At 45.1% G+C, this 15,048-nt stretch overlaps 1 protein-coding gene across 13 annotated transcripts in view; it reads left to right on the top strand.

Annotated features, from left to right (window-relative positions):
- Positions 1–15,048, top strand: part of LOC110530452 (adhesion G protein-coupled receptor L2) — a 138,922-nt gene that overhangs the window by 21,545 nt on the left and 102,329 nt on the right. For all 13 annotated transcript variants that reach the window (XR_005052938.1, XR_005052939.1, XM_036986075.1 and 10 more), the window contains exon 2: positions 1,589–1,802. Coding sequence is in view for 11 of the 13 variants with exons in the window: in XM_036986075.1 (XP_036841970.1) it covers positions 1,727–1,802 (76 nt within the window). In the remaining 2 variants the exon portion in view is untranslated. The remainder of the gene's footprint in view (positions 1–1,588; positions 1,803–15,048) is intronic.

The raw sequence follows: 15,048 nt of genomic DNA, 5'->3' as shown, positions 1-15,048 counted from the left end.
AGGATAAGGGTCCATTCTAAATCATTACAAATGTCACACATATATCATTTAGTGTATTTAAAGACAAGATTGAATCAAGAATAGTCTGATAGGTGACAATATTAGCCTATCATTGTGAATTATATTGAGAGACTGATGAAGTGTGTACAGCCGGTGCAAAAAACTAAGCAGAGCTCATGTCTTTCAAGCAACTTTTTTCATATCATCATTAGTCGCATCATGCGGTCTTAGAATGTATTAAAAATCAAAACATGTAGCCCAGTGTTTGTAGAACAACTAAAATGACATTTATACCTCTAAATGAAGCATATAGGAGAACCTATTTCTTTGTTAACCGCTCAACACAGAATAGCTGCATGTGTGCACTCCGTAAAATCATTTTGAGAAAATATTTATATTTTATAAAGCTTTGTTCAATAAAATATAAAATAATGCAGTGGAATTATAAGCAAATCGTGTCTGCTAAATGAACTAGTGTAGCCCACAGCCATATGGCATAGCCAGAACAGGACCTAACATAAAGACAACTCAGAGTATGCTATTCTGTTCTTCAGAAACATACTTTTGTTTTCGTCATATCATGCTTCTTTAGACCTGTCTAAAATAAATAATAGATTTGTTGTGAAGGTGTAGGCTATATTACATGGATTTATTATAATTTTTTTTAATGGCTTGTAGGCTGTGTGGAAGCCAAGAGATGCTAAATGTGTTTGTTAATTAACGGTCAATTACAATGAGACTGACAGTTATTTGCTTGACAATCACCGGCTGGTGAAATTTCGTGACCACCACAGCCCTAGGAACACCTTCCTAATATTGAGCCCTCAGGACAGGTTCAATTTGTCGGGGCATGGACTCTACAAGGTGTCGTTCCGCAGGGATGCTGGCCCATGTTGACTCCAATGCGTCCCACAGTTGGCTGGATGTCCTTTTGGTTGTGGGCCATTCTTGATACACGTGAAACAGTTGAGCGTCAAAAAAACAGCAGCGTTGCAGTTCTTGACACAAGCCGTTGTGCCTGGCACCTACTACCATACCCAGTTCAAAAGCACCTAAATATTTTCTTGTCCGTTTACCCCCTGAATGGCACACCTACATAATCCATGTCTCAATTCTCTCAAGGTTTAAAAATCCTTCTTTAACCTCCTCCTAGTCTCCTCCCCTTCATCTACACTGATTTGAGGTAGATTTAACAAGTGACATCAATACGGGGTCATAGCTTTCACCTGGATTCACCTGGTCCGTCTGTCTGTGAAAGGTGTTCCCTAAAGAGTTTGTCATACCCATCCTTTTGCATGCTGAATATCTCACTGGTTTGATGTATTTTTGTGTTTGTTTTAGCAGACCCAATATATCCAGAGACTTAGTTATCACACATTTTCAGCATACTTATGTCTCACCATGATTATTCACCATTTGCACTGTTTTAATATTTCTGTTAATGTATCTCTCAATCTTTTCAATCCCACCTTTAGAGACGGCAGCTGTGATGGCATAGCCTTTGTGATGATGACCACGTTTCGACTGGTAGCAGTAAAACACAGTTTTCCTCCTCCTCACCCTCCTCTTCCTCTCTCTGTATTTTCAGATGACAAGATGACTGGAGAGGCTTCTCCTAGAACCACGGATCGCTGACTACTCCCAGACTCCTCTTCTTCTATTCTATATCCTAAAGCCACAGTGGTTTGCTAGCAGGCATCTGGAGCGGCTTCAGTACTCAGCAACGATGACTCCTGCAGCATGGAGGTGTCTAGTTCTCCATGGTCTACTGCTCACCCTCACTCATCTCCATTGTTCAGAAGGTAAGTCCTGATGTGTGTCTGCGCTTGTGTCGAATACTATGTGCTTTTCGAATGTGGTTCATGAAAGTGTTGATTTGGCTCATTTTCCCGTCTTCTAATGGGAGTGAAGAGTTGTTGTTATATAGTGAATTCACTTTTCTCTTTAAAAGTTGACAATAACACTGGAAGTGGGTTTTCTAGCAGAATATTTGAGTGCAGTGCACCCAGGCTTTTGTGCTTCAGAAAACAGTTTTTTTTATATTGATTGGCTGACTCCGTTAAGTACCTGCATCTTGAACCTTCAATTGAAGGAGCTGGCATTTTGCCAAACAGAAGACTTTTGGAAGGAACTAGCAGGGTTTTATTTTCTTTATGCTACCCAAAGTCATCTCATTAGTTTTTTAGTTTCATTTCATCGTCTTCCTTTAGATTAGTACATTTGACTGTAATTACAAGTTATGTCCCCAAACTACTCCCTCTCTCATACCCATCAGAGGCTTTGATGTCGGTTGGTTAGTATGTCTGCTTAATGACAATCATTACATGTCTGCTCTGTTTCACTCTCATTGTACTCAAGTCACATGCTAGCGTGCCGAACATTGATTACAGCCAAACGTCAAAGAATATCAACTCGGGGTTTCTTTTAAATTACATTTCTCTCTTTTCTCATGTTTTTATTTCACACTTGCATAGATTTCACTTGTCTTTTGGTTTTATATTTAAATCTGACTGTGTGAGGTGATTAACTAAAAAGAGATGGATATGGAACAGTCGAGCCAGGCGTAACATTCAGAAAGAGATACACTCACTTTGTAGATTTATAGCAATTGTAGACCACACGAAATAAATCACAGGGTCTTTTTCCCAGAAGAAATGAAAATAGTGCCCCCAGAAACGTTTGAAGAATGGGCCTCTGATTCGAGCTTGGAGATGGTCTGTGCTGAACGGTCCTGGTGATTCTCTTTTTGGGGAGGAGTTCCTGCTTTGGTATGCAGAAAGAAAGTCAAGGATTGGGGTTTCACTTGACAAAGGCGTGGGCTCTCAGGCCTATGAATACATATTTGCCCATTCATCATAGAAGGAATGTGTCTGTTTTTAGAGCGAAAGCCAATGTCAGATCCATCCACATGCCACTCACCATTACACCCCGCCCCCCCCGTGTGTGTATGACATTTTGAATCATGAACCTAATTTCCATGAATGTCCGTCCCACAAAAAGGCCCCCCTCTTTATAATGACTTCCTAGTATCATGATGTGATCATGTACACCCATGAACATTCCTCTTGCTTTGAAAATCCTTAATGACATACTTGAGCAGAAAAATATTTTTTCTCTCTCGTCTCTGGGTTATTGAATGCTCATGCTGGGTTTTTGTTACAGGAGAAATGGAGTCAGCACAAACACTCTGTCTCCTCATTCCATCGGTGTTGATTAACGCTTGCAAAAAATGCAATTTGGTGGGTCTTCTTAAAACCACCCAACATATTTTGTACCTTAATATGGCAAGTAGTTATGAATAAAAATGATGTTTTAGTGTTAAGGGAGAAAATATATTATGAATGGCAGTCCCATTCGTATTAGCATAATAGGGATATAATTGGATGCAGAGATAATCAGATCATCAAATGATGGTTCAGCGCATATTATATTTATATTAAAATGTATCTCTGTTTCCCTCTATTTATCCACAATTATTTTTTAAATATTTTATTAATGTGTTTTCTGTTCTGTATTTGCTCTGCTTTTTCAAATGATCTTGACTGGCTATATACTGACTAAGTACACTACTGTATATACAAAAGTATGTGGACACCCCTTCAAATGAGTGGATTCGGCTATTTCAGTCACACCCGTTGCTCACCGGTGTGTAACATCAAGCACACAGGTATGCAATCTTCCATAGACAAACATTGGCAGTAGAATTGCCTTACTGAAGAGCTCAGTGACGGAGCTGCCCCGGTCAACTGTAAGTGCTGTTATTGTGAGTGAAAACGTTTAGGAGCAACAACAGCTCAGCTGCAAAGTGGTACAACGCACAAGCTCACAGAACAGGACACCGAGTGCTTAAGCGCGTAGTGCTTAAAAATGGTCCTTGGTTGCAACGCTCACTACCGAGTTCCAGACTGCCTCTGGAAGCAACGCCAGCACAATAACTGTTTGGCGGGAGCTTCATGAAATAGGTCTCCATGGCTGTGCAGCTGCACACAAGCCAAAGATCACCATGCGCAAGTGGTGTGAAGCTCGCTGCCATTGGACTCTGGAGTAGTGGAAACTCGTTCTCTGGAGTGATGAATCACGCTTCACGAATTGGCAGTCTGACGGACAAATCTGGGTTTGGTGGATTGGATGCCAGGAGAACGCTACATGCCCCAATGCATAGTGCCAACTGTAAAGTTTGGTGGAGGAGAAATAGGGGTCTGGGACTTTTTTTTTGTCGTTCGGGCTTGGCCTCTTAGTTCTAGTGAAGGGAGATCTTAATGCTACAGCATACAGTGACATTCTAGACGATTCTGTGCCTCTGCCTTTGTGGCAACAGTTTGGGGAAGACCCTTTCCTGTTTCAGCATAACACTGCCCCTGTGCACAAAGAGGTCCATACAGAAGTGGTTTGCTGAGATCAGTTTGGAAGAACTTGACTGGCCTGCACAGAGCCCTGACCTCAACCCCATCGAACACCTTTGGGATGAATTGGAAAGCTGACTGCGAGCCAGGCCTAATCACCCAACATCAATGCCCGACCTCACAATGCTCTTGTGGCTGAATGGAAGAAAGTCTGTGCAGCAATGTTCCAAAATCTAGTGGAAAGTCTTCCCAGAAAAGTGGAGGCTGTTCTAGAAGCAAAGGTGGGACCAACTCCATATTACTGCCCATGATTTTGGAATGACATGTTCGACGAGCAGGTGTCCACACAGTTTTTGGTCATGTAGTGCAAAATCATTCATGGAGCAGCAAACTGGGAGGGTATCATGTTAGTCAAGGGTGGTTTTAGACCGCCCAGCCTGTAGATATGAAGATAGAAGTTGACAACTAGATTCAGAGCAAGACAAGCAGCCAACCCTAGAAAGGTAGGGCCAGGGCGCACATGCTCCTGCATGCCAAGTACCTCTCACAATGGTAGTTATAATGAACGTCAAAAGAAAAGAAGCCAAGATTTCGGGGGATTATATCCTGCGGTTTATTTTGTGTAGACATTTTGTAGACCTTGTTGTGTTGTTCATTCCAGGAGTACAATGGGTCCCTCAACCGAAACATCCAAACATGTTTAAAACAGGAAGATGAATCAGATGAAGTCATTTATCTTTATCTGTGTCATCTCTCTGTGTAGACGGGGATCAAGTATAACTTAGGAAACACTGTTTTTCTTTGTTCCCAACAAGTGTTTGAATGTTGCAGGCGATATATTTCAGGTGTTGTTTCTAGACCAAGTTGTTATGTGTACTTGTCAAGCATATTAAAATGCTCTAGACAAAAGGTGTCAATGTTTTGTCTATTTAAATGCCAGCCTTTACGAAAAGTTTCTGAGGACTGAAGCAGACAGTCATCTAATTATTTTTTACATGGTTTACTCATCTGACACCTATTCATAGTTTGAATTATATACCAACTTTTTCAGTCAGTGAAAATTGCCAAAATGTAGTCACTCTTAAAGGGATACTTGGGGATTTTGGCATTGAGGCCCTTTATCTACTTCCCCAGAGTCAGATGAACTCGTGGATACCATCTCTGCGTCCAGTATGAAGGAAGTTAGAGGTGGTTTCGTGAGCCAATGCTAACTAGCATTCATGCAATGACTGGAAGTCTATGCTATCTGCTAGCTATCTGCTAGCAGATACCATAGACTTCCAGTCATTGCGCTAATTAGCAATTGTGCTAGTTAGCAACTTCCTTCAAACTTCACACAGAGACATAAAAATGGAATCCACGAGTTCATCTGACTCTGGGGAAGGACATAAAGGGCTTCATTGCCAAAATCCTGAAGTATCTCCTTAATAGATATGAAGGGCTGAAGCGTTTTAACCTAAACTATTTGCACATAATTTGCAATGTCCCATGCATTAGACTGTTGCTTTCAATAGCAGATCTTGCCTGAAAGTGATGATATTATTCTATCAACTCCCATACTTGAGTAATTTTATTATATCCAGATGGTTATAAGGGTCAACTATAAGTCCCAACTCACCAAAATGATTGGTAACAAGCCATAAGTAAGCTTGGCTGTGTATTGATGGAATGGTCTCCCATGTGTCACACTGGTATTTCCAGTCGTCAGAGCAGAATGAATGGAGAGAAAGCATTGTGTCTCGTTTCTCCACACTGGCCTCCAGCTTTAAACGTCCAGTCTGTCATCTGACTGATATGCTTGGTTTGGTGTTTTTATAATTCATATCTGAACGGTACGGGTCTATGACAGGGCTATCATGAATTATCAGTCGAGCCCTGTTAGATTCACAGATGACTGATGAGACTGCGTTCTCAGTGTTGTGAACATCCACACAGGACGCCCTCTGATTTATGGCTTTCTCATGGCGCATTCTGGCCCAAATGGACGTCTGGTGTTATTGTTTGGACTTTTCATCTGGCCGTGACAGAGGCATGGGGGTGTCGCTGAGAGACATCCTTATCCATCACATTCTTAATATGTTTATTAAACTACAGTCATCATACAGTATATAACAATCCTTTACCTCACAATGCTTTCTCACCGTGTTCATATTTATGAAATGTGGCTTTTTGAACGTAACCTCTTAGAATTTTTCATGAATAAGAATTGACCATTTTAATAATAACCAAAGATTAAAACGACAGAAACTGGGGAAACCTAGCTACTATTTCACCAAAACATGGAATTTAAAATGAGACGAAGCTACATCGAATAGGATCTGTATCTCATTCAAGAATATCACCCTTGATGGGGTAACCCTACGTTAAGAGCAGGAGTGATTTCTTGGGTCTTCCTGGGTCTTTGGTAAATCAAAAGCAGCAACAAGAATGTTCCCATCTGTCCAACGAGGATTTAAGAGCGCAGGCCTTTGGGAGAGGAGAAGCCTAGTCTGCTTTTATTGTGTATTTAGATGTGATTGTAAACCTCCCTGTTATATGCCCCGATGATGAACAGACACTCAATCTAATAGGGTCGGAGCTAAGGCGCCTGACAGGTTGATTTAATTAGCTTAGCATGCCCCTAAATCTTGTTTGCTGGCAGCGACTCAACCCAGCTCACTTCACAGCCTCACCGTCTCAGGTGGATATTAACACATGGGACCCGATCCCTGCCTCACTTTTTCCACTCCAGACGTGAGGTCTACAGTTAGAGTCAACGGAGGTTCCTCAGTCTCAAACAACCCAGCTCAAATCATGGAGGTGGCCAACTAATATGGTTCCCTACAGTAGAGAGGAGTTTCAGTTTAATTGAAAACCCCTGCCTGAATGTAAACTCTTGGAGTCGGTTTTCACGAGTCACTTCTTCCTAGGGCTTACAGATGTCATGACAAAGTAATGCATTTAATCCAGAGGGGAAACATAAGGCTTTTAAGTGAAATCAAACGATCAGAGTGTGCCTGTAACAACACGTAGGTTGTCTTCATATATTCGCAAAACAGCGTTGAGACTTGAGAATAAGACAATTGAAAGTAATGGCAATGTCAGATTTTATTACAGTATAATTTCCAGTTCGTATGGTAATATTTACATAGAGATGAATTCAAGCCAAGAGTATGTCACAGTGAATCAACAATCTACACAAAGTATAGCAAATACTAGACAACAAATAAGAAAAAATGAGTTATTACAGGTGAGACCAAAGAATAGCAATGATCAATGCAAACAATGCAATCAGAGTCCTATTGCGCCCTGACTATTTCTGCCTGTGCTATTTAATATTTGAAACGGGCATTGTCAGACATTTCCTCCTTCATCTTGACATAGATTTTGAGCTTTAATGTGTCCGGGGGAGTTTAGTTCAGAAAAACATCCTGTTTCTAAAAGAATATTCTCTTGTTATAGGAAGAAAGGATCTTGCTGGTATCAAAGGGAAAGTAGACTATAATTATATTGTATCCATAGAGACTGTGAAAATTGTCCAGAAATTATCCCTATTTAGAGGAATTTGTTGTTGACATTCACATTTTTACGCTGCAGTTGTTTTTGAAAGGAGTTGATTATTTTTTGGGGCAGCGTTGAATAGGTGTAAATCTACACCCCCAGATGTTGATTATTCCAAAAATAGGATATGGGCAAAGGAAAAATAAAAAAAGGTGTGAAGTCATTAAAGTGAAATATGATCATATGTTTGTGGGCTGAATTTCTATCAGATGTGCATTTATCTGTTCTAACCAGTGTAGGATAGGTAAGTATACATACTGATTACTATTCATTTGTCACTGGGCTGTTTCCATTCATGTTTTAGCAGCAGTAGCACATTTGCTTTGTGTGCTTCTGTCTGTCTGCTAGGTCTGTCTACTATTGATGGTGAATGAACACCACTCTGCTTGTAGCAGCATTGTATTAGTAGACACCAAGGCTAGGGAGGCTGTGCCATGGAGCATGACCACACTTTTCTGTCCAGGAATGAAATGTAACCTCGGTGTGGGTCACCTGCAAACAAACGGGCAGTTGGACGATTTGCAGGTATAAACAGCCCAAGATAAGAAACCCTTCTGTTGTGCAGGAAATGTATTATGTGTGGTAAGAGGGGGAAAAGTCCCGCGAATCAGGGGACCGAGAAATAGAGAGACCGAGAGCGAGGCACAAAGAGCGTTTTTGTTTGCCTGGTACGTTATCAGTATTGACCTGTTCTTGTAGCATACTCCCCTGTTGAGTGTGCAGGGCTGCCAGCCCACAATGGCTCCTCATCCAAGAGGAGGAGGAAAGCACGGCACCAGGAAGCTGTCTGTCACCAAGGTCTCCCCATCTGGCCAATCTCTTATCAGTGGCCAGGCTGCTTGTTGCTCGTATTGACCGGTGGAGGGGGCAAGGTCATCCCAGTCATCACACTAGTCAATTAGTGGTCAGTTAGTGTTCCAATGCTACTGCATTGGAATGTGTCTGGATTCTGTCATTCACTTCCTTGACCAAGGGACACCTAATATGACTGTATGGGGTCCTTATATGTCTAACATGGTTGTACTGCATGTCGGGAGGTGAATGGAACATGGTTGTACTGTATGTCGGGAGGTGAATGGGACATGGGAGGTGAATGGGACATGGTTGTACTGTATGTCGGGAGGTGAATGGGACATGGTTGTACTGTATGTCGGGAGGTGAATGGGACATGGTTGTACTGTATGTCGGGAGGTGAATGGGACATGGGAGGTGAATGGGACATGGTTGTACTGTATGTCGGGAGGTGAATGGGACATGGTTGTACTGTATGTCGGGAGGTGAATGGGACATGGTTGTACTGTATGTCGGGAGGTGAATGGGACATGGTTGTACTGTATGTCGGGAGGTGAACGGGACATGGTTGTACTGTATGTCGGGAGGTGAATGGGACATGGTTGTACTGTATGTCGGGAGGTGAATGGGACATGGTTGTACTGTATGCCGGGAGGTGAATGGGACATGGTTGTACTGTATGTCGGGAGGTGAATGGGACATGGGAGGTGAATGGGACATGGTTGTACTGTATGTCGGGAGGTGAATGGGACATGGTTGTACTGTATGTCGGGAGGTGAATGGGACATGGTTGTACTGTATGTCGGGAGGTGAATGGGACATGGTTGTACTGTATGTCGGGAGGTGAATGGAACATGGTTGTACTGTATGTCGGGAGGTGAATGGGACATGGTTGTACTGTATGCCGGGAGGTGAATGGGACATGGTTGTACTGTATGTCGGGAGGTGAATGGGACATGGTTGTACTGTATGCCGGGAGGTGAATGGGACATGGTTGTACTGTATGCCGGGAGGTGAATGGGACATGGTTGTACTGTATGTCGGGAGGTGAATGGGACATGGTTGTACTGTATGTCGGGAGGTGAATGGGACATGGTTGTACTGTATGTCGGGAGGTGAATGGGACATGGTTGTACTGTATGTCGGGAGGTGAATGGGACATGGTTGTACTGTATGTCGGGAGGTGAATGGAACATGGTTGTACTGTATGTCGGGAGGTGAATGGGACATGGTTGTACTGCATGTCGGGAGGTGAATGGAACATGGTTGTACTGTATGTCGGGAGGTGAATGGGACATGGTTGTACTGTATGCCGGGAGGTGAATGGGACATGGTTGTACTGTATGCCGGGAGGTGAATGGGACATGGGAGGTGAATGGGACATGGTTGTACTGTATGCCGGGAGGTGAATGGGACATGGGAGGTGAATGGGACATGGTTGTACTGTATGTCGGGAGGTGAATGGAACATGGTTGTACTGTATGTCGGGAGGTGAATGGAACATGGTTGTACTGTATGTCGGGAGGTGAATGGAACATGGTTGTACTGTATGTCGGGAGGTGAATGGAACATGGTTGTACTGTATGTCGGGAGGTGAATGGAACATGGTTGTACTGTATGTCGGGAGGTGAATGGAACATGGTTGTACTGTATGTCGGGAGGTGAATGGAACATGGTTGTACTGTATGTCGGGAGGTGAATGGAACATGGTTGTACTGTATGTCGGGAGGTGAATGGGACATGGGAGGTGAATGGGACATGGTTGTACTGTATGTCGGGAGGTGAATGGAACATGGTTGTACTGTATGTCGGGAGGTGAATGGGACATGGTTGTACTGCATGTCGGGAGGTGAATGGAACATGGTTGTACTGTATGTCGGGAGGTGAATGGGACATGGTTGTACTGTATGCCGGGAGGTGAATGGGACATGGTTGTACTGTATGCCGGGAGGTGAATGGGACATGGGAGGTGAATGGGACATGGTTGTACTGTATGCCGGGAGGTGAATGGGACATGGGAGGTGAATGGGACATGGTTGTACTGTATGTCGGGAGGTGAATGGAACATGGTTGTACTGTATGTCGGGAGGTGAATGGAACATGGTTGTACTGTATGTCGGGAGGTGAATGGAACATGGTTGTACTGTATGTCGGGAGGTGAATGGAACATGGTTGTACTGCATGTCGGGAGGTGAATGGAACATGGTTGTACTGTATGTCGGGAGGTGAATGGAACATGGTTGTACTGTATGCCGGGAGGTGAATGGAACATGGTTGTACTGTATGTCGGGAGGTGAATGGAACATGGTTGTACTGTATGTCGGGAGGTGAATGGGACATGGGAGGTGAATGGGACATGGTTGTACTGTATGCCGGGAGGTGAATGGAACATGGTTGTACTGTATGTCGGGAGGTGAATGGGACATGGTTGTACTGCATGTCGGGAGGTGAATGGGACATGGTTGTACTGTATGTCGGGAGGTGAATGGGACATGGTTGTACTGTATGCCGGGAGGTGAATGGGACATGGTTGTACTGTATGTCGGGAGGTGAATGGGACATGGGAGGTGAATGGGACATGGTTGTACTGTATGTCGGGAGGTGAATGGGACATGGTTGTACTGTATGTCGGGAGGTGAACGGGACATGGTTGTACTGTATGTCGGGAGGTGAATGGGACATGGTTGTACTGTATGTCGGGAGGTGAATGGGACATGGTTGTACTGTATGCCGGGAGGTGAATGGGACATGGTTGTACTGTATGTCGGGAGGTGAATGGGACATGGGAGGTGAATGGGACATGGTTGTACTGTATGTCGGGAGGTGAATGGGACATGGTTGTACTGTATGTCGGGAGGTGAATGGGACATGGTTGTACTGTATGTCGGGAGGTGAATGGGACATGGTTGTACTGTATGTCGGGAGGTGAATGGAACATGGTTGTACTGTATGTCGGGAGGTGAATGGGACATGGTTGTACTGTATGCCGGGAGGTGAATGGGACATGGTTGTACTGTATGTCGGGAGGTGAATGGGACATGGTTGTACTGTATGCCGGGAGGTGAATGGGACATGGTTGTACTGTATGCCGGGAGGTGAATGGGACATGGTTGTACTGTATGTCGGGAGGTGAATGGGACATGGTTGTACTGTATGTCGGGAGGTGAATGGGACATGGTTGTACTGTATGTCGGGAGGTGAATGGGACATGGTTGTACTGTATGTCGGGAGGTGAATGGGACATGGTTGTACTGTATGTCGGGAGGTGAATGGAACATGGTTGTACTGTATGTCGGGAGGTGAATGGGACATGGTTGTACTGCATGTCGGGAGGTGAATGGAACATGGTTGTACTGTATGTCGGGAGGTGAATGGGACATGGTTGTACTGTATGCCGGGAGGTGAATGGGACATGGTTGTACTGTATGCCGGGAGGTGAATGGGACATGGGAGGTGAATGGGACATGGTTGTACTGTATGCCGGGAGGTGAATGGGACATGGGAGGTGAATGGGACATGGTTGTACTGTATGTCGGGAGGTGAATGGAACATGGTTGTACTGTATGTCGGGAGGTGAATGGAACATGGTTGTACTGTATGTCGGGAGGTGAATGGAACATGGTTGTACTGTATGTCGGGAGGTGAATGGAACATGGTTGTACTGTATGTCGGGAGGTGAATGGAACATGGTTGTACTGTATGTCGGGAGGTGAATGGAACATGGTTGTACTGTATGTCGGGAGGTGAATGGAACATGGTTGTACTGTATGTCGGGAGGTGAATGGAACATGGTTGTACTGTATGTCGGGAGGTGAATGGGACATGGGAGGTGAATGGGACATGGTTGTACTGTATGTCGGGAGGTGAATGGAACATGGTTGTACTGTATGTCGGGAGGTGAATGGGACATGGTTGTACTGCATGTCGGGAGGTGAATGGAACATGGTTGTACTGTATGTCGGGAGGTGAATGGGACATGGTTGTACTGTATGCCGGGAGGTGAATGGGACATGGTTGTACTGTATGCCGGGAGGTGAATGGGACATGGGAGGTGAATGGGACATGGTTGTACTGTATGCCGGGAGGTGAATGGGACATGGGAGGTGAATGGGACATGGTTGTACTGTATGTCGGGAGGTGAATGGAACATGGTTGTACTGTATGTCGGGAGGTGAATGGAACATGGTTGTACTGTATGTCGGGAGGTGAATGGAACATGGTTGTACTGTATGTCGGGAGGTGAATGGAACATGGTTGTACTGCATGTCGGGAGGTGAATGGAACATGGTTGTACTGTATGTCGGGAGGTGAATGGAACATGGTTGTACTGTATGCCGGGAGGTGAATGGAACATGGTTGTACTGTATGTCGGGAGGTGAATGGAACATGGTTGTACTGTATGTCGGGAGGTGAATGGGACATGGGAGGTGAATGGGACATGGTTGTACTGTATGCCGGGAGGTGAATGGAACATGGTTGTACTGTATGTCGGGAGGTGAATGGGACATGGTTGTACTGCATGTCGGGAGGTGAATGGGACATGGTTGTACTGTATGTCGGGAGGTGAATGGGACATGGGAGATGAATGGGACATGGTTGTACTGTATGTCGGGAGGTGAATGGGACATGGGAGGTGAATGGGACATGGTTGTACTGTATGCCGGGAGGTGAATGGAACATGGTTGTACTGTATGTCGGGAGGTGAATGGGACATGGTTGTACTGCATGTCGGGAGGTGAATGGGACATGGTTGTACTGTATGCCGGGAGGTGAATGGGACATGGTTGTACTGTATGCCGGGAGGTGAATGGGACATGGGAGGTGAATGGGACATGGTTGTACTGCATGTCGGGAGGTGAATGGAACATGGTTGTACTGTATGTCGGGAGGTGAATGGAACATGGTTGTACTGTATGTCGGGAGGTGAATGGGACATGGTTGTACTGTATGTCGGGAGGTGAATGGGACATGGTTGTACTGTATGTCGGGAGGTGAATGGGACATGGTTGTACTGTATGCCGGGAGGTGAATGGGACATGGGAGGTGAATGGGACATGGTTGTACTGCATGTCGGGAGGTGAATGGGACATGGTTGTACTGTATGTCGGGAGGTGAATGGGACATGGTTGTACTGTATGTCGGGAGGTGAATGGGACATGGTTGTACTGTATGCCGGGAGATGAATGGGACATGGGAGGTGAATGGGACATGGTTGTACTGTATGTTGGGAGGTGAATGGAACATGGTTGTACTGTATGCCGGGAGGTGAATGGGACATGGGAGGTGAATGGGACATGGTTGTACTGTATGTCGGGAGGTGAATGGGACATGGTTGTACTGTATGTCGGGAGGTGAATGGGACATGGTTGTACTGTATGCTGGGAGGTGAATGGGACATGGGAGGTGAATGGGACATGGTTGTACTGTATGTCGGGAGGTGAATGGGACATGGTTGTACTGTATGTCGGGAGGTGAATGGGACATGGTTGTACTGTATGTCGGGAGGTGAATGGGACATGGTTGTACTGTATGCCGGGAGGTGAATGGGACATGGTTGTACTGTATGTCGGGAGGTGAATGGGACATGGTTGTACTGTATGCCGGGAGGTGAATGGGACATGGTTGTACTGTATGCCGGGAGGTGAATGGGACATGGTTGTACTGTATGCCGGGAGGTGAATGGGACATGGTTGTACTGTATGCCGGGAGGTGAATGGAACATGGTTGTACTGTATGTCGGGAGGTGAATGGGACATGGTTGTACTGTATGCCGGGAGGTGAATGGGACATGGGAGGTGAATGGGACATGGTTGTACTGTATGTTGGGAGGTGAATGGAACATGGTTGTACTGTATGCCGGGAGGTGAATGGGACATGGGAGGTGAATGGGACATGGTTGTACTGTATGTCGGGAGGTGAATGGGACATGGTTGTACTGTATGTCGGGAGGTGAATGGGACATGGTTGTACTGTATGTCGGGAGGTGAATGGGACATGGTTGTACTGTATGCCGGGAGGTGAATGGGACATGGGAGGTGAATGGGACATGGTTGTACTGTATGTCGGGAGGTGAATGGGACATGGTTGTACTGTATGTCGGGAGGTGAATGGGACATGGTTGTACTGTATGTCGGGAGGTGAATGGGACATGGTTGTACTGTATGCCGGGAGGTGAATGGGACATGGTTGTACTGTATGTCGGGAGGTGAATGGGACATGGTTGTGCTGTATGTCGGGAGGTGAATGGGACATGGTTGTACTGTATGCCGGGAGGTGAATGGGACATGGTTGTACTGTATGCCGGGAGGTGAATGGGACATGGTTGTACTGTATGCCGGGAGGTGAATGGGACATGGTTGTACTGTATGCCGGG

Source organism: Oncorhynchus mykiss, chromosome 8, assembly GCF_013265735.2.
Source record: "Oncorhynchus mykiss isolate Arlee chromosome 8, USDA_OmykA_1.1, whole genome shotgun sequence".
Lineage (NCBI taxonomy): Eukaryota > Metazoa > Chordata > Actinopteri > Salmoniformes > Salmonidae > Oncorhynchus > Oncorhynchus mykiss.
This window is presented reverse-complemented; position numbering and strand designations above follow the sequence as displayed.